The sequence below is a fragment of the Pantherophis guttatus genome, chromosome 1 (assembly GCF_059756535.1).
Source record: "Pantherophis guttatus breed Tessera chromosome 1, ASM5975653v1, whole genome shotgun sequence".
NCBI classification, from domain to species: domain Eukaryota; kingdom Metazoa; phylum Chordata; class Lepidosauria; order Squamata; family Colubridae; genus Pantherophis; species Pantherophis guttatus.
Window position 1 is genome coordinate 339,867,578 of NC_142063.1, and position 20,768 is coordinate 339,888,345.

Here is a 20,768-nt window from a genome sequence, read left to right on the forward strand (position 1 = left end):
TGTTTTGGTCTTTTGAAGGGAACTTAGTTTTTCCAAGACGTTCATTTTTGGGCAGTACGATCTTTGTTTTTAATCTTTTATTCCTTATTGCTGTATTCTGTCAGCTGCCCAGAATCATGACAGAAGATTGGAGCAGTCTATATATTCCAGAAATAATTTTTAAAAAGATCCACTCATAGCTTGGTCCCCAGTAGATAACAATAACTTAATATTAAGGGCTCCACCTGGCTACCAAAAGAGGAGAAGGTGCATAAATAAATACTTTACGTACTTTCTGGTCAAGGACAAATGGTCAGGTCCACACCTGAAGGTCCAATTAAATTGATTTGTTGCTATTCAGGTCTATGAGGGGTCTTTGGTGCTCTCTGAGCTTGCTTGTTTTCTTGCTAGCACTGATGATGTTACCTAGTTTGGGTAATAAAACATCTGCAAGAAGAGCCTTAATGGTGCAGTGGACTAAGTGCTTTTATGTAGCACTTAGCTGCCAGCTGCCTGCAATTAGTGCGAGTTCAAATCTCACCAGGCTCAAGGTTGACTCAGCCTTCCATCCTTCCGAAGTAAGTAAATTGAGGACCCGGATTGTGGGGGCAATAAGCTGACTTTGTAGAATCACCGCGTATGGGGGGCCAAAAAGCCCTAATAAGCAGGTATATACAAAAGAATGAAGGCTATTGCTATAAGTGCATTGTAAGCTGCCCTGAGTCTTCGGAGGACGGCGGTATATAAATTGAACTAATAAATAAATAAATAAATAAAACAAGTTCAGAGAGCACCAAAAACCCCTCATGTCAACCCTGAGCTACAAATATATTCCTTTATTAGTATTCATGCCTATGCACAGGAATCTTCTCAGCTAACCTGGTTAGATAAGAGTCAACCACACTCAAGGGGATTTGACCTTGGCTATGTAGGGATTCTAGGCTGATTCCCTCTTTTAACTCCGCCCCCAAGTTCTGTCACTTTCCCCCCTACATTTCCCTTGGAATCAACAGAACCTTCCATTCCTTAACTTACCTCGTTTTTGTGCTTATTACTTCTTATTTATGCATTTTTATTTTGGAAAACATTAAAAGATTATTCACCTGGAGTCCTTGAGGAGAAATAAAATGGAAAGTGGACAAAATAAAATTAGTTCAGGGAGAATTTTGAACCAGGTGGGAGTTAGCAGATACGATACTCGGTTGAGCCTGTTAAAATGTTCAGGAAAACCTACGGACTTTGCTATCTGTTCTCTTGTTTTCCAGGCGAGAGTTTTGCCGATTTCAAGTCCCCGGGGACAGACGACGGCTTCACCGATTTCAAAACCGCGGACAGCATCTCTCCACTAGAACCGCCGACAAAGGACAAAGCATTTCCTTCCTCTTTCTCTTCTCTTTCCATACAGTCCAAACCACAACCCCAAGCAAAGCCTTCTCTGAATTTGGCAGACCTGGATCTGTTCTCCTCAGCCTCGACTGGAGAGAGCCAACCCGCTCTCTTTCCATCCGCGTACAGTTCCCCCAAACTGGCAACTTTTGCTACACCATCACACACAATATCGGCCGCTACCACTCTTCCCGCGCCAGGCAGCGGCTCGGCCCTGGCCAGCAACTTTGCTGACTTCAACCTTTTTGGAGGGTTGTCGAGTTGTCCTTCGGCTACCACTCAGGACGAGTTTGCAGACTTCATGGCTTTCAACAACAACGCCGTCTCTCTGGAGCAGCAGCTGGATGATAAATACGGGGTCCTCAAGCAAGAGGCCAACTCGGTTCCCTCAACTGGCTCCTTAGCCAGTGCCATGAAGAACGGGCAGAGTCCCGTTGCTGCTTCCAGCAAATACGACATCTTCAAGCAGCTGTCTCTGGACAGCCCCGGGTTGGGATTCGAGGACCTCAAAGACCATACTCCTTCATCGGTGAAAAGCGAAGACGACTTTGCCGATTTCCACTCGAGCAAGTTTTCCTCCAGCTCGGAAAAATCCCTCGTCGACAAACTGGCCGCTTTCAAGCATACCAAGGAGGACTCGGCATCCGTCAAGTCTCTCGACCTCCCATCCATTGGGGGCAGCAGCGTGGGCAAGGAGGATTCGGAAGACGCCCTCTCTGTCCAGTTTGACATGAAACTGGCAGACGTGGGAGGAGACCTTAAGCATGTCCTATCTGATAGCTCTCTGGATTTACCAATGGTTAGTGGTCAACATCCACCAGCAGCAGGTGAGGAACTGGTTAGATTGCTCTGGTAACAGAAGCTACAGGGAAAGTCCCAAAGTGCTGGTCTCATGAGCTGAATTTCAGTATTCTGTGCCGACCCAGCCATGGGAAAAGCCTCCGGAATCTGTATTTTTGGCTAGCTTCTCATCTCTTTAATCGAGCAGTATTAATTGGTTGTCCTACTATGTAATTTCTAGATCGGCTGGTTTTTTGAGGTAGATCCTGTCCTGCACAGTATGTCCTCTTAGCAAGCCCAGTTTTAGGCAAAATAACTCTTCGGTTGTGTCACTAACAGTGTAAGACAGAACCAGCAAGAGGCTGCTTTGGGTTGCGCTAACTGGTTAGAAAAGGGATTTGATCCTGTTGCGTGGGCATTCCTTTTCTCCAAAGCACAGGTCTGTCTTTTGAATTTTCCTGCAGCTGCAAAGATTTTTTTTTTAATAATCCCAGCATTGGAAAGAAATTACCTAGCTCTGGCCTATGCAGGGGTGTGTCTCTCTAAACTATGAAAACAGCCTCCAGTTCCTTTTTCCTTAATCCCAATGAAGTGGTAGCTTAATCCCAATTGTTAAATCAATCAGAATGCCAGTGTAACTGGGACTTTAAAGGTCAGTTTTAAGTTATGGTTTTGATTCAGTATTAAATCTAGTCATAGGTATTAAAAGTACTGTCTGACCAGATTAAGGCAATGCGTGTTTAAGTGGGGGGGGGGGTGTCAGTCTCTAATTTGGCCCCAGTAAACAGTAACAGAGTTGGAAGGGACCTTGCAGGTCATCTAGTCCAACCCCATTGAAGATCCATCCAGTATTCACTTGAAATCCTGCCTCATGCAATTTCTGCACCAGAATATACTTTGAATAATATAGCTGCTATATCACATTTGCACAGATCATTAGATTGTCATCTCTGTGTATTCTGGAAGAAATTAGCAATAATAACAGAAGCCCAGGCCCTAGCTGTGTTTAATGCTAGAAATTGTGATATTTTCCCTCCGCTGTGAATCGATGGCTTTCTTAACATTTTGGGTTCACGCAGAGACAACTTTGACTGCTTTGCAAACACAGAATGGTGCTATTAATGCATTTTTTCCCCCCATTCTGGTATGCAGTCTGCAAAATAGATTCCCAATACTGGCATTGAAATAGTCATTAATGGCTTAGCTGTCTCAGGGTGCAAATAACAGACTTTGATCTAGGAAAACATAACACTGAGATCACTATTCTACTGGATACCAATCCTTTTGCATCAACTGCTGGTAGGTTGGAAGCCATCCTTCCATAGGTCCCACAGAATATCAGTGCCCTCTCAAATACCTGGAATAGAAAGGTGTGGCCAATTCCTTGGGTTGTCTCACCTGCACTAAACTATGATAGGTGAGAAGGACATAGCGGATTGGTCTCTCCCATTTGCATCACTTGAAAGGCAAGCAACACTAATGCCTCTCTAATTGTCCCGAATGAAATAAAAAGCAAGGAAGTATTGAATTTTCCTCCTTTTAGTTTTCTTCAGGAAATGAACAAATACCGTACAGAGAATGAATTAATTATCTCCAATTTAGTTGTAAATCATTAAACTAAACACCTCATGGGCTGGTGATTTTTTTTTGGGTACAATTTCTCAGTGGGTGGATCACTGAATTTTGTGGCCTTTAAAAAAACAGGGAAAAAATCACAATATTCCAGCACAAACAAGGGTTAATCAGTATTAGTATAGGTGGCAAGGAAATAATTCCTCCAGCAAACCATGTACTTCTACATCAGTTGCTGTTTCTTTCTCACTTGCCTCTATCCCACCCAAGATCCTAAGAGAAAGAGGAGAAAAAAATAACTGTACTGTAATCTTATAGTCTATTTTTAGGTAGGGAAACAGAGAAACAAACCCCTTTGGTGGTTTTAGAAGAAGGGGAATTCTCTAACAGGGTGTTTGAAATATCAGGAGTAAATTTGCTTCGTGAAGAATTAAACCTTTTTTTTTGTTTTTGGATGTTTAAATGTTTGATCTGGCATGGTAAGTTTACCAGTAGCCTGGTACCTACCATGCTTGTCCTTGAAATTTTTTTTTTTTAATTTTGAGTTTTTCAAAAGCACTTTTTTCCTACTATTTTTCTAATCTGTTTTAGGGATAGTTTGATGAATTATGGTAACTGTCCGTAGCAATTCAAGGATTGATGATGGCCATTCAGTTTGCACCGAGAGATGCATTCTGGATCCTGAGATTGATTAAGTCAGTATTATGTTTTTGATGCTAAACTTTATAGAGAATGATTTCCCCATTCCTTATTTTCCAAAAATCAAGTGTTTATCTACTTTCTGGTGCCAAGGGCCTGTTCAGGGTTAATATTTCCATTTCCCAATCATGATTAAGGGATCAAAAGTGGATTTCTCTCAATCAAAAATCCCAGAACACATATCGACAGCTTGCCATTCCAGCTGTACCAAAGAAGTGATTAATGCCAACCAAGATCCACTGCTTAAGTATTTTAACTATTGGCTAGGAATCAAGCTTAGGTGGCATTTTCCACAGTTCCTTTTTGATGCAGACTCAATGATAAAATGCAATTAAGGCGTAAGAAAAATTTACTCTTAAGAGGAAAGGGAACGGCGAATCCTCAGCTATTTTTTTGAAACCTTAGATCAGGGTTTCTCAACCTTGGCAACTCCCTAAGAGGGGTGGACTTCAGTTCCCAGAATTCCCCAGCCAGCATGGGTGAATGGCTGAGGAATTCTGGGAGTTGAATTCCACACCGCTTACAATTTCCAGGGGTGAGAGAAACTGCCTTAGATGCTGATAGCTAAATGACAAAGAAGTAGTTTTCATCCGCTCCGACTCCAAAATTCCTTCTTGTCTATATTTTCTTGGGGCTTTCTGTCTACTGTTAATTTGATAAATCAACTATTTTTCTGTCCTGTTGCTTCTCTCTTTTCTTCTCTCTGTGTATATATTAGAGCTGTGAAGTGGTCCAGATTTGATTCCAAAGAGCAATCATACCGGATCCGTGTATGTAGCACCTATCTCCAACCCCTTTAAAGCAGCTACATCTTTTCCCAGGTTCTCACAGCTGCTTCAAGAGTTAACAGACTGGTACTCCAAAGCACCTTTTCTGAAATACGTTCACATCCCTAAGCTCTAATGTACAGTATATATATATTTATGTATATATATATTTATGTGTATGTATATATATATATATATATATATATATATATATATATATATATATATATATATATATATATATATATATATAATATTTATATTATATATAAATATAATATATATATAAATATAATATATATATATATATACTCTTATATATGTATATATATATATACACACACAGAGAGAGGAGGGGGGAACTTTTCAAGTTCTGAATTGGTAATGTTCCATATATACTCTACAACTTTAATTGAAAGCAGATTTTTTTTTTCTTTGCTCGTTTCTATTTGGTCTGTAAACTGAATTGTCAGAAAGGGACAGTATTCCCTTTTTCCATTCCTCCAAGGTACTTTTTTGGTGGTTTCAGAGAGGAGTTCCTAAATTATGTAGGACTTCTTCTCATCCGTCTCTTCCAGTATTAGCATACATTGCAAACAAAACTAGCGTTTAATCTTTCCACGCTTGAGAGTTTACGCAAGCAAAATCCCAGCTATCGGGGGACTAGAAGGAATTAATGTCTTCGATGGTGAAGGGGGGGAAAGGATATTTAAATCAATTACTCTACAGTGTAAATGCTCTTAACACCGCAGGAATGAAAGGAGAGGCTTTTTCGAGCTCTTTCAAGGGGATACTGTCTCTTTAAACTTTGTTTCTTTAATTCTGTGAACGGGAAGGTAACCAACACGAAATGCCCTGGCTCGATTGTGGAATTAACAATCTTGACCAATGTTTATAACCTTCTGCTTGTTAATTTCAACCTGTCGTTTTACTTTTCTGCCAAATTTTAGAACCCTTTTCTCGGTTCTGTCTGATTGGATTGGATTGGATTGGATTGGCCTTGGAGTGGGTGGGTGGGGGTCTCTTCCCCACCCTTCCCCTGATTTGCCCCCCCCCCATTGACCCTTTTGGAAACTGTTGCAGTGCACGATTAAACAGCTGGAAGACGGGCCAATTTGCTGAGTTTGCAAAAACTGGCAGAACCTTTGCATCAGAAAAAAAAAACCAAAACTTTTTTTCCCGAATCAGAACCGGGGTAGAGATCTCTTCCTTCCGGCTGTCTCTTTTTTTCCTCCACTTCTCTGATGCCTTTTATTTTCAACTTGACATTTTTTCCTGTGTGAATGTGCCTTTTGGAAAACAGCTTTGATATCTCTCTCTTCTGCAAAAGACTGGCCTGCATGCTTTGACTCTGATGATTTCCTTTGAGCTCCTGTAATACCATTCTCTTTTTTGTGATCTGTAAGTCCTGCTGTGTTTAAATAAATATTTATCTTGGCATAATTTGAAAGTCTGAGCATGTGTGGTTTTTCCTTCCCCCTCACTCTTTTTTTTTTTTTTTTTTTTTTGAGTCCAGAAATTTCTGGTCATCAGAAAAAAAATAAAATAAAGTTTAAAGCAATTGTATCCCCTTCTATATGAAAAGTCACTCTCTCTCTCTTTCTCTCTCTCTCTCTCTCTCTTTCTCTTTCTCTTTCTCTGTCTTTCTATCTTTGGCGGTTAACAGAGCTAGAATGGGAGTTATGACTGTTCAGAAAAATTTTTAAAAAATCCAATGGGTTTGATGACCATGCCACTAACTGGAACTAACTAAGACAGCTGCTTAACTAGAACTAACTAGAAAATGACTTTCTCCTGAGTAAAGATGTGAAGTCATGGAAAGAAATGAAAAATTTCTGGAAAACAGCCTTTTTATTTACAATTCTCTTTTTTTTGTTTGTTTGTTTGTTGAGGCCTTTTTTTCTCTTTTGCTTATAAATGGGGGGAAAGTGGCTTACAAAATACTTAAACGATACAAAAATTGTTCAGTAAAGTATTTATGTATTTACCAGCCAGCCTCAAAATGATTTCTAACAGCTGCATAGCAGGAAGAATTCTCTGAAATAAATAGTGTTTATAGTATCAGATGATTTATACAGGTAGTCCTTGACCTACAATCACAATAGAGCCAAAAATTTCTATTGCTAATGGAGACACTTTGTTAAATGAATTTTGCCCCCGTTTTATGACCTTCCTTGCCACGGTTGTTAAGTGAATCACTGCAGTTGTTAAGCTAGTAACACGGTTGTTAAGTGACTCTGGCTTCCTCTTTGACTTTGCTTGTCAGAAGGTCGCAAGGTGATCCCCTGACCTTGGGACACTGCAACAGTCATAAGTACATGCCAGTTGCCAAGCATCTGAATTTTGATCACGTGACCTTGGGGAATGCCACAACGGTCATGTGAAAATCAGTCCTAAGTCACTTTTATCAGTGCCGTTGTGACTTCGAATGGTCACTAAATGAACTGTTGTAAATCAAGGACTACCTGTACTTATTTTAGTCAAGGAATGAGCTATGTAGTACAATTCCCAAATTTTAAAAACAAAAAACGCATTTCTATCTTCAGGAGTGTGAATATTTATACAAAGAGGGGAGAATTTCTTTAATCTAGGAGAGTGATGGCTAACCTTTTTGCCATCGTATGCCAGGAGCGGGGGGAGCACGGAGGAGGGTTGCGTGCGCATGTGCCCACACCCATAATTCTATGCGCTCCGCCCGCACGCATGCGCGTGCAACACCCCCTCCATGCTCCTGGCACATGATGGCCTGGTAGGCCCGTTTTTCTCTCTCCCCAGGCTCCAGAGCCTTTCTAAGAGTCTGGGGAGGACAAAAATGGCCTTCCCTACCCCCGGAGGCCCTCCGGAGGCCGAAAAAAGGTCCGTTAGCCAACTTCCAGTGGGACCGGAAGACCCGTTTTTCTCTCTCCCCAGGTTCCAGAGCCTTTCTAGTCCCACCGGAAGTTGGCAAATGGGCTGTTTCTGACCTCCAGAGGGCCTCTGGGGGGGTGGGGAAGGCCGTTTTCACCCTCTCCAGACTCCTAGAAAGGCTCTGGAGCCTGGGGAGAGAGAAAAACGGCCTTCCCCACCACCCCCTGAGGCCCTCCGGAGGCAGGAAACAGGCTGTTTCCCTACTTCTGGTGGGCCCAGAAGGCCCAAAAATCAGCTGGCGCCCGCTGGAGCTGAGCTCGTGTGCCCACCGATATGGCTACATATGCCACCTGTGGCACACGTGCCATAGGTTCGCCATCACAGATCTAGGAGATGATTTTTGATTGCTGACTTTATCTAGAGCTTGGTGGAACTTTCTATGTTTTTGCTATTTACTCTTTTGGAGTACAGAAGATTTTAACAGAAGCATCAATTGATTCCTATCTGGATAGGATACAGATATAATCCTTTCCCTCTCTATACGGGCAGTCCTCGACTTACAACCATAAGTGAACTCCAGATTTCCATTGCTAAGCAAGATAGTTGTTAATTTTGTGCCCAATTTATGACCTTTTTGCCACAGTTGTTAAGTGAATCATTGCAATTATTAAGTTAGTGACACAGTTGTTAAGGAAATCTGGTTCCACCATTGACTTTATTTGTCAGAAGGTCACAAAGGTGATCACATGACCCCGGGACACTGCAACCGTCATAAATATGAGTCAGTTGGGAAGCATTTGAATTTTCATCACATGACCATGAAGATAATGCAATGGTCATCACTGTGAAAAATGGTCATAAAGCATTTTTCTTATTGCCTTTGTAACTTCAAACGGTCACTAAATGAGTGGTTGTAAGTCGAGGACTACCCGTGGCCCTGCCTTCTTATCCCATCTTTCCTTCCCTTAGAAAATAAGCTAATTAAATAAGAAAAACACTTGGAGTAGCCTATGAATAACAGCAAGAGGAAGCTTCCTTTAAAGTGATACTTAACACTTTTAAGCTTAATCACATAGTCATTTAAATGTCCTCCTTCCTCTTCTTATTCTGTATAAACAAAGAAAATTATTAACTACCACGCTCTTTGATGCTATAGAAACTTTGGAAGCTCTATTAAAATTTTAGTTTCTATTATACATAGTGCTCAACTCATAACCACAGTTGAGCCCAAAATTTCTGTTGCTAAGTGTGACACCTGTTCAGTGAGTTTTACCCCATTTTACAACCTTTGTTGCCACAGTTGTTAAATGAACCTGAAATCTGTGAGAGGGGGAATGTGAAAGAAGAATAGAATAGAAGAAATAGAAATAGAAATAGAAGTAGAACAGAAGTAGAACCGAACAGGAGCAGAGCAGAGCAGAGCAGAACAGAACAGAACAGAACAGAATAGAATAGAATAACAGAGTTGGAAGGAATCTTGGAGGTCTTCTAGTCCAACCCCCTGCTCTGGCAGGAAACCCTACATACCATTTCAAACAAATGGTTGTCAAATCTCTTCTTAAAAGCTTCCAGTGATGAAGCATTCAGAACTTCAACACAATTTCTGTCTTTTAAAATACCTGCAGTTTCATTCACACACACAGGCACAGACCAAGAGAATTGCAGAATTTCATGCTGTCACCGGGCACGTTTACCGTTTCTCTGGGAACCCCAAAATATTGAGGGTCCCATTTTCAAGCTCGGGAACTGCCCACCTTAAATAGTTGGAAAATGTTAAGAGTGCAGCCACAGCCACCTAGTTCATAAATCTTAGGTGATTTTTGGTACCGATAGGCCTAGGCAGGGCACCTAAATCTTGGCAAGGGTTGTTCCCCCTTGATATAATAGCGTTGAAGACCCATAAAGCTGGTCCTTTCGTTTATATGTCGTCTTCATAAATTTCTCATCTCCTGATCACCAAAAAATTGCTTCTTACTCATTAAATAACAACACAGGTTGGCATGTTGGGTTGATGATCCTGCCGAAGGTATCTGTTGGAAATCATGATGTTCTGCTCATCAGCAATGAAGCCTATATAGATTCCACACAATGAAATTAATATTCCAGATACAATCTCTCTGTCAATTGCATATTTGGGCCTTGTATGCATTCGCTTTCTCCCACATAGCTGTTGAGGAAATATGGAGACTCCCTAGTTGAAAGAAACATACGTTGTTTTTAAAATGTTTTTTATTAATAGTTCAAAATTAGAAACATTGGACATAGATATGACATCACTAGCCTCAAGCATCTTCCAACACTTTAAACTAATATATAATATACTAATGATAATATAATAATATATTCCTTAGCCCTTATACGTTATTTAAACATAGTATAATAATAATTTATACCTTATTCCTATACAATTATACATATCTAAACTTACATGTACCTATCTTTACAATTCACATACATATTTATCTATAATGACGTATATAATTCTAGTCTAACACTACACATTTGTCTCGGCTATCCTCCTTTTATCTAACCATTCGTAGAATTTTGCCCAGATTTTATAGTACAATGTTTTGCTTTTATCCTTGAGTTCCAAGGTGAGTCTATCCATTTCTGTGCAGTTGAAAATTTTTAGTAGTATTTCCTCTTCAGTTGGGTTAAAGAAACATATGTTGTTAAGAATATTAGCTGAGTGGAATCCCAGTTCTCTTTATCACATAAGGCCAGGGGTGTCCAATCTTGGCAACTTTAAGATTGGTGGACTTCAATTACCAGAATTCCCCAGCCAAGCTGGCTAGGGAATTATGGGAATTGAAGTCCACCAGTCATAAAGTTGCCATGATTGGACACCCCTGAATAAGGCAACTGATCAGAACTGAGCCAAAACACCAGTTCCTAATGCTGAAGAACCAAATGTCAATCCTGCAGGTTGTTTATTCCGGATATTCCATGTGTACCTTTACCCCTTCTTTAAAAAAAATTCCTTTGTATATCTAAATTTTGGTCTAGCCTTAAAACAAAGAGGGGAAACAAGATTGCTTGAGCAAAAGTACACTATCTCAGGTTCCCCCTTGTTGGCTTTTAGACAAAAGTACAAATTTTGCACCTGGTTGGGGCTACAAAATGATCAAGAGAGGTGTGATATTTCTGTCAGGCAGGGAAGGCAGATTTCCCTCCTGAGGCAAAACATGAGGTTGGCTTCCCAAATTCCACAATCAGAAACTTGGCATCATTTTTTAATTCTCACAAAATACAAGTGTGTTTGTCGTTGCTCTGAATAATAGAAAGTTGGGAAAGATAGCTGCGATTTGTGTACAGGTAATCCTTGTCTTACAACCATTTGTTTAACGACTGTTTGAAGTTATAACACCACTGAAAGAAGTGACTTAGGACCAGTCCTTGCATTTAATGATCATCACCGCATCCTCATGGTCACACGATCAAAATTTGAACACTTTGCAACCGGCACCGGCACCAGTGTATATTTACGATGGTCGCAGTGTCCTGCTGTCATATAAATGGCCATTCATAAGTGGACAATTTACCTGTATTTATTTACTTCAGGGGTGGGCAACTATGGCCCTTTTATGACTTGTAGACTTCAACTCCCAGAATTCCTGAGCCAGCCATGTTAGCTCAGGAATTCTGGGAATTGAAGTCCACAAGTCATAAAAGGACCATAGTTGCCCACCTCTGTAATAAACTGTTTATCGTGACTTTTAACCCCATAACCCAGGGGTGGGCAAATGTGGCCCTTTTACAACCTGTAGACTTCAACTCCCAGAATTTCTGAGACAGCCAAGCTGTCTCAGGAATTCTGGGAGTTGAAGTCCACAAGTTGTAAAAGGGCCACATTTGCCCACCCCTGATTTACTTCATTCAATTGTGGTGCTGTCCAATCCCATCCAATTCTGGGTGCCTCACAAAGTAAAGAACAGCATGAATTAAGTACACGATAAAATTAATTAAAAAAAGAAAAAGAATTACAGAATAATTACAAGATGGCAGTCCAGACCACACACCAATCTTAGAGATTCTTTCTTCTTTAAATTTTTAAATTAATTTTACAATAACAACAACAATACAACGTACAAAACACAAACACACAATATGTGTTTTTTTGACATATCAGTTTCGTTCCTCTTACTTTCTACTTTCTACATTCCCCATTTTTCTTATCTTTATCGTCCCTTTATTTCTAGTTTTATTCATTTACAGTATTTTACACATTTGTCACACCATTTATTCACTTTTACTTTCCCTAATCTCAAGCCAATGGTACCACTTAGTCCATACTTGATAGTATTCTGTATCTTCCTTTTCTTTTATTTCTTTCTTAGAGGTCCATTCATCCTGTCCCACAGCCTGAGAGAACAGCCAGGTTTTTAAGGTCTTTTGAAATCCCAAAAGTGCTTTTTTTCAAAAGGCAACTGGACTTTGTTTTTTCTTGAAGACGTTTCGCTTCTCATCCAAGAAGCTTCTTCAGTTCTGTCTGAACGGTGGAGGATGGAAGGATTTATATTCCTTGCAGACATCTGGTTGTTATCCCTCTTTCTGAGAGTCATTGCGGCCACTTGGAGGTTTCTCTGTGCCCTCAGGGTCATCCGAATAGTGTAAATGGATGTGGAATCTTCTTGGAACTGCTGAAAGGACTGTGTTGTGAACAGGAGATAGACGGTTTGAAAGAGGGGTCAAAGAGGCCATCTACATTAAAATTGAACAGCCCACTCTCCACTGAGGGAGAGGGATACGACACCACCTATCTCCTGTTTACAACACAGTCCTTTCAGCAGTTCCAAGAAGGCTCCACATCCATTTGCACTATTTAGGTGCAAGATTTATTGCATGCTTAAGCTCTCTATAAGAATCTTGCCAACTAACAGTCAAGAGAAAGGAGCGGGAGATAAGAAAGGCATTCAAGGTGGGCTAGACTTGGATATCTTGCATGCACGAAGGAACTCATGATTTATGACATGTTTGGCCCCTCCCTTGGGCTCAATCTGGTCATCTCCTACAATCCGGTTGCCTTTTGGAAAAGCACCTTTGGGGCAACCTTGACTTGGATGATTGAGAATCTCCATAGATACTTCTTACAGGATATTTTTATTCATTTCCCAGTCTAGCCTAGAGATCTGTGATGCCCTGTTAAGTATTCCATCCTTCTGTTAATCAGGTCTAACACTGCTAAATTCGACTAGCTGTCGTGGCTTGATTGAAGATGTTTGAAGTGATACCTTTATTCCAATTCAGCAACGTTCAGAAGTGTTGGATAACTGTACAGGTAGTCCTCAACTTACAACAGTTCATTTAGTCACCGTTCAGAGTTACAGCAGCACTGAAAAAAGTGACTTATGACCATTTTTCGTAGTTACCACCTTTGTAGCATCCCCATGATCATGTGATCAAAATTCAGATGCTTGGCAACTGAAGACTTCATACTTATGACCATTGCTGGGTCCCACGGTTACGTGATCCTCTTTTTGCGACCTTCTGACAAGCAAAGTCAATGGGGAAAACCAGATTCACTTAACCGGGTTGCTAACATATCAATTGCAGTGATTCGCTTAACAACTGTGGTAAGAAAGGTTGTAAGATGGGGGGGGGAACTCACTTAATGAATTTTTCACTTAACAACAGAAATTTTGGGCTCGATTATGGTCGTAAGTCGAGGACTACCTGTACTGTACTTTCATCACCACAGCCAGCACATAGAGGTGGTGGTAATTGTGGGTGATGGGAGCTGTGATCCAACAGCTGGGGAAAGAAGGCAGACAGAAACTTGCAGGAGCGGGTTTCAAAACCCGTCGCTACCGGTTCGCTCGTGGGCGGGGGCGTGCAATGCTTCTGCGCACGCATAGAAGCATCCGGGTGGGCGCGCAGAGCCTCCCACCACCGCTGCTACCAATTCGCCCGATCCGGTGCAAACCGGAAGCAACCCACCACTGAACTGCTGTACTTGAAGCCAGAGCACCACATAGTCCAGTGGAAGGCAAAGTTAGAATCAGGGCAACGTCCTTGGGTGGATATCCCAAAGGCAACGAGACTTTCTTGGGATTTTTTTTCTCTTTGAAAACATTTCACTTCTCATCCAAGAAGCTTCTTCTGTTCTCACTGCTTTTTGGATAAGAACAGGGGTGGGTTTCACTTACCTTTGATACCAGTTCGCTCACGCACCCACCATGCCTGTGTATGCGCAGAAGCTTCTGCACAAATGCGCAGATCATATTTGATGACATCCGGGCAGGTGGGCGGAGCCTTATGCCACTGCTGCTACCGGTTTGCCTGAACCGGGGCAAACCGGTAGCAACCCACCACTGGATAAGAAATGAAACATTTTCAAAGAAAAAAAAAACAAAAACCAAGAAACTATCGGTAGTTGCCTTTTGGAAAAGCAGTTTTGGGACAACCATGACCTGAGTATCTCCATAGACACTTGGGTGGATACGTTCTCTCATCCCCTTGCTACAAGAAAGAATCAATTTCTTTAGGCTACCCATCATATTTCTGGCCGGGGAGCGTGGAGGAATATCAGTGGTGGGTTTCAAATTTTTTTACTACCGGTTCTGTGGGTGTGGCTTAGTGGGCATGACATGGCTTGGTGGGCGTGGCATGGGCGTGGCAGGGGAAGGATACTGTCAAATCTCCATTCCCACCCTATTCCAGGGGAAGGATACTGTCAAATCTCCATTCCCACCATACTCCAGGGGAAGGTTACTGCAAAATCCCCATTTCCTCCCAATCAGCTGGGACTCGGGAGGCAGAGAATAGATGGGGGCGGGGCCAGTCAGAAGTGGTATTTACCAGTTCTCCAGACTACTCAAAATTTCTGCTATCGGTTCTCCAGAACCGATAGAAATATTTGGGAACTGACCTCTGATATTTGAGTCAAAGGAGCAACTTGGGTTTCTCAACTTCACCTACCCCAGATGTTGTCTCCTCCTTTGGCTTTGATTTTTGTGAGAGGTTTGGTGAGAAGATCGCCCGTCCCTTCCTTAACTCTTTGGATGTTTGTTGCTCTTTTTAGATCTGGAGGACTTGAAGGGTGCCCCCTTTGGAACTTATAGCAGTGCCTCTCTTCTGAGTAGCTTCCCAAGCTGTGACTGGTCTGATAAAGAAGATGTCTATCAGAGCAGAAGGTCTACCCCCTTCTCCCTTCCTGCAGGAAACGAAGCCTCCTTAGCTACCTCCGTCCTCCAAAAGAAGGAGACCTTTTTCGGCAGCTCCGAAAATATCACTGTGACCACCGTTTCCAAGGTGACCACCTTTGCGAACGAGGATGCTCTCCAAGACGTGAAGTTCTCATCGTTTGCAAACTTCCAAAGTTCCAGTCCTCATTCCATGGACCAAAGCGAGGACGAAGTTGAAGACTTTGGAGAGTTTGCTCGACCACCGGACAATGGAAGTGAGAGACCACCCACAGGCGGATCTCAAGAGGCTGACTCCGCCCCCGTCTCGTCAGAAGCTGGGAAAGACGTTTTCGATGACTTCGGAGAGTTTCAGGGCGAAAAACCAAAGATCAGCAAATTTGACTTTTTATTGGCAACTTCTCAAGGGAAAATGAAATCCAGCGAAGAAATGATCAAAAGCGAGCTGGCAACCTTTGACCTCTCTGTTCAAGGTGAGAATTTGCGCCGATATTGTGGTTGCAATTAACAGGCAGTCCTCAACTTACGACAAAAGAAATCCCTAAAATGGTGCAGGTCTTCAAAAAGATGGAATAGGAATAGGAATAGAATAAAATAGAATAAAATAGATTAGAATCGATATAGAATCGGAATAGAATAAGAAGAATAGAATAGAATAGAATAGAATAGAATAGAATAGAATAGAATAGAATAGAATAGAATAGAATAGAATAGAATAGAATAGTTGGAAGGGACCTTGGAGGTCTTCTAGTCCAACCCCCTGCCCAGGCAGGAAACCCTACACCACTTCAGGCAAATGGTTATCCAACATCTTCTTAAAAACTTCCAGTGTTGGAAGTGATTTCACCACTGGGTCATAAGTCACTTTTTTCACTGCCGTTGTAACTTCAAACAGTCACTAAATGAACTGTTGCAAGTCGAGGACTACCTGTGTAGTTAGTTTGTGGTTGGTTCTAAGTCTCACCTAGTGCTGGGAATTGAAGAAATCCAGAATATCTCTGGAATTCTTTATGATTCGATTTCTAAGGCTGCTCACTTTCCAGCAATTCTGGGCAGACAGGCACAGATCAGAAGTTAAAGTGAGAGGTTGCAATAAAACGATGGAGCTTCATAGAATCATAGGGCTGGAAGGGTCCTTGGAGGTTTTCTAGTCCAACCCCGTGCTGAAGGCCGGAGGCCATTTTCTCGTGAATGCAATTGAGCACAACCTTTCTGTTGCCGAGGGAGACAGTTGTTAAGTGAGTTTTGCCCCATTTTATGACCTTCCCTGACAGTTGTTAAGTGAATCACTTCAATTGTTCAGTTAATAACACTGCTGTTAAGTGAATCTGGCTTCCCCATTGACTTTGCTTGTCAGAATGTGGCAAATGGTGCTCCAGAACACTGTAGCCATGATAAATATGAAACAATTGACAAGCATCCAAATTCTGATCATAAGTCATAAGTGTGAATAATGCTGTAAGTCACTTTTTTTTTCATTGCCATTGTAACTTCGAACAGTTACTAAACGAACGCTTGTAAGTTGAGCACAGTCTGTATTCATGGACCTGACCACACCTTTAATATCTATATTTCCTCCCAGGTTCTCACAAAAGGACTCTAAGTTTGGGCTCTTCACCGCTGCCACCTGTGGAGCAGCCCTTTAGAGATCGATCAAACACCCTGAGCGAGAAGCCTTCCCTGCCAGTCATCCGAGACAAGTACAAAGATCTTACTGGGGAAGTAGAGGTAAGGGGAGAACCAACCGAAGGGTTGTGACTTGGGGCACCTGTGCTGAAAACAATTGCTTGATTAAGCAGCAGGTGCCAAACTGCAAATGCAGGTAAGGTAAAAATCCTTGTGGACACAATTGAGAGCTGTTGAAAGATAGATAGATAGAGAGATAGAGAGATGAGATAGAGAGAGAGATATGAGAGAGAGAGAGAGAGATATGAGATAGAGAGAGATGAGAGATGATAGATAGATAGATAGATAGATAGATAGATAGATAGATAGATAGATAGATAGATAGATAGATATGAGATAGATAGATAGATAGAGATGAGATAGATAGATAGATATAGATGAGAGATAGATATAGATAGATAGATAGATAGATAGATAGATATAGATGAGAGATGAGAGATAGATAGATAGATATAGATGAGAGAGATGATAGACAGATAGATATAGATGAGATGATAGATAGATAGATATGAGAGAGATGATAGATAGATAGATATAGATGAAAGAGATGATAGATAGATAGATAGATAGATAGATAGATAGATAGATAGATAGATAGATAGATAGATAGATAGATAGATAGATATGAGAGATGATAGATAGATAGATAGATAGATAGATAGAGATGAGAGAGAAGATAGATAGATAGATAGATAGATAGATAGATAGATAGATAGATAGATAGATACAGATGAGATAGAAAGAAAAAGAAAGAAAGAAAAAAGAAAGAAAGAAAGAAAGAAAGAAAGAAAGAAAGAAAGAAAGAAAGAAAGAAAGAAAGAAAGGAAGGATTCTTTATTGGCCAAGTGTGATTGGACACACAAGGAATTTGTCTTTGGTGCATATGCTCTCAGTGTACATAAAAAGATGAGATACATTCATCAAGAATCATAAGGTACATCACTTAATGATAGTCATAGGGTACAAATAAGCAATCAAACATTCTAAGAAACAATATAAATTGTAAGGATACAAGCAACAAAGTTACAGTCATACAGTCATAAGTGTGGGTGATAGGAATGATGAGAAGATTAATAGTAATAGTAATGCGGATTTAGTGAATAGTTTGATAGTGTTGAGTGAATTATTTGTTTAGCAGAGTGATGGCGTTCGGGAAAAAACTGTCCTTGTGTCTAGTTGTTCTGGTGTGCAGTGCTCTATAGCGTCGTTTCGAGGGTAGGAGTTGAAACAATTTATGTCCAGGATGCGAGGGGTCTGTAAATAGAGGCAGAGTTGTAGCTGCCTTGTTTCCCTGATACGCTCAAACTTTCATAATGATTCCTTCGCTTATTATTATTATTATTATTATTATTATTATTATTATTATTATTATTATTATTATTTATTGAATTTCTATACCGCCCTACTCCCGAAGGACTCAGGGTGGTGTACAGCCATGAAATAAAACACATAGATATACAAAATTTAAAATCAAATAAAATGAATTAAATAAATTTGGCTGAATTAATACCCATAATTTAAAATACCCATAATTTTAAAATACATTAAAAATTTAAAATTTACACTTAAAAGGGAGAAGCTTTAGGCGAGGCCCGCTTGATGAAATAAAAGCGTCTTCAACTCGCGGCGGAAGGTGCGCAGATCCGGGATCCTCCGTATCTCTGGGGGGAGCTCATTCCAGATCGTCGGTGCCCCCACAGAGAAGGCTCTCCCCCTAGGGGCCGACAGCCGACATTGTTTGGCCGACGGCACCTGGAGGAGCCCTTCTCTGTGGGAGTGTACTGGTCGGTGGGAGGCTGTTGGTGGTAGTAGGCGGTCCCGTAAATAACCAGGTCCTAAGCTTACCACAGTATGTTTCTCAGCTTCAGTGACTTTAAGATCTGTGGACTTCAATTCCCAGAATTCCCCAGTCAGATTCTGGCTGGGGAATTCTGGGAGTTGAAGTCCATACATATTTAAAACTTCCTGAGTTTCAGAAACACTGACTTACAAACATATCTGTATGCTGCCCAATTCATTCCAGATTTTAGTAGGAGTACAAGGAACAACATGAAATACAAATGACAAATAATTCAGAGCATCCCATCTCATAATCCAAACCCACAGTCTTACTTCCCAAACTGTTGTGGTATAGTTGTTGTTGTTAGTTGCGAAGTCGTGTCCGACCCATCGCGACCCCATGGACAACATTCCTCCAGGCCTTCCTATCCTCTACCATCCTCTGGAGTTCATTTAATCTCATGCCAACTGCTTCAGTGACTCCATCCAGCCACTCGTTCTCTGTCATCGCCTTTTTCTTTTGTCCTCAATCTTTCCCAGCATTAGGCTCTTCTCCAGAGAGTCCTTTCTTCTCATTCGGTGGCCAAAATATTTGAGTTTCATCTTCAGGATCTGGCCTTCTAAAGAGCAGTCAGGGTTGATCTCTTCTAGGACCGACCGGTTTGATGGCCTTGCAGTCCGAGGGACTTGCAGGAGTCTTCTCCAGCACCATAGTCCAAAGGCCTCAATTCTTTGGTGCTCAGCCTTTCCTTTGGTCCAACTTTCACAGCCATACATTGCACCTGGTAAAACCATAGCCTTGACTGTATGCACTTTTGTGGTATAGATGAAGGAGAACTTGAAAAGTTTATGATCTTCCAATATCTGAATTTGGCTATCCCATGCAGAAAAAAAATTCACTCATAATCACATGTTGGTTTTTTTGCAGAAATTGTTTCTTTTCCTTTCTCCCACTAGGAAAGTGAGAGATATGCCTATGAATGGCAGAGATGCTTGGAGAGCGCGCTGCAGGTAAGTAGGTGACTACCATCTACCTGAATAACTTCCTTTCCTTGTATGTAGGTGTTACTTGGTGGATTTGAAAGCATTCACATATATGAATATTGTCACATATATTGTCGCCACAATATAAAAAAAGATTTTGAGACTCTGAAAAGAGTGAAGAGAAGAGCAGCAAAGATGATTAGGGGACTGGAGGCTAAAACATATAAAGAATGGTTGCTGGAATTGGATATGTCTAGTTTAATGAAAAGAAGGACTAGGGGAGACATGATAGCAGTGTTCCAATATCTCAGGGGTTGCCACAAAGAAGAGGGAGTCAAGCTATTCTCCAAAGCACCTGAGGGCAGGACAAGAAGCAATGGGTAGAAACTAATCAAGGAGAAAAACAGCCTAGAACTAAGGAGAAATTTCCTGACAGTTAGAACAATTAACCAGTAGAACGACTTTCCACCAGAAGTTGTGGGTGCTCCAACACTGGAGGTTTTAAAGAAGAAGAGATTGGACAGCTATTTGTCTGAAAATGGTATAGGACCGTGATGGCGAACCTATGGCACGCGTGATTAGTGGGCACGCTAGCTCAGCTCTGGGGCGCATGCGTGTACCGGCCAGCTGATTTTCGGGCCTTCTGGGCCCACCAGAAGTAGGGAAACAGGCTGTCCTTTCGAGGTAGGTAAAATGAGGACCCGGTTTGTGGGGCAATAAGCTGACTTTGTATAAAAAAGAACACCGCTTAGGAGGGGCCAAAAGCCCTACTAAGCAGGTATATACAAAAGTATGAAGGCTATTGCTTAAAAGCATTGTAAGCTGCCCTAAATCTCCGGAGAAGGGCGGCATATAAATCAAGCTAATAAAATAAATAAATAAAATAAATAAATTTCCCGACTCCCGGTGGGACAGGAAGTGACATTTTTTGCTGTCCCTAGCCTCCAAAGACTCCTAGAGAGGCTCCTAGAGACTCCTAGAGAGGCTCCTAGAGACTCCTAGAGAGGCTCTGGTGGCTGGGGACAGCAAAAAATGTCACTTCCTGTCCCACCGGGAGTCGGGAAATGGGCCGTTTCAGGCCTTTGGAGGGCCTCTGAGAGAGTGAGAAAGGCTGTTTTCGCCCTTCCCAGATAAATAGAGAGGATCT

The 20,768-nt window shown here is 41.4% G+C and overlaps 1 protein-coding gene across 1 annotated transcript in view; it reads left to right on the forward strand.

Moving 5' to 3' along the window:
* The window catches only part of SYNRG (synergin gamma), an 88,455-nt gene that overhangs the window by 51,477 nt on the left and 16,210 nt on the right, over positions 1 to 20,768 (forward strand). The window contains exons 13-16 of the mRNA XM_087883452.1: positions 1,245 to 2,192; positions 15,052 to 15,645; positions 16,755 to 16,900; positions 19,595 to 19,648. Coding sequence (XP_087739578.1) covers positions 1,245 to 2,192; positions 15,052 to 15,645; positions 16,755 to 16,900; positions 19,595 to 19,648 — 1,742 coding nt within the window. The remainder of the gene's footprint in view (positions 1 to 1,244; positions 2,193 to 15,051; positions 15,646 to 16,754; positions 16,901 to 19,594; positions 19,649 to 20,768) is intronic.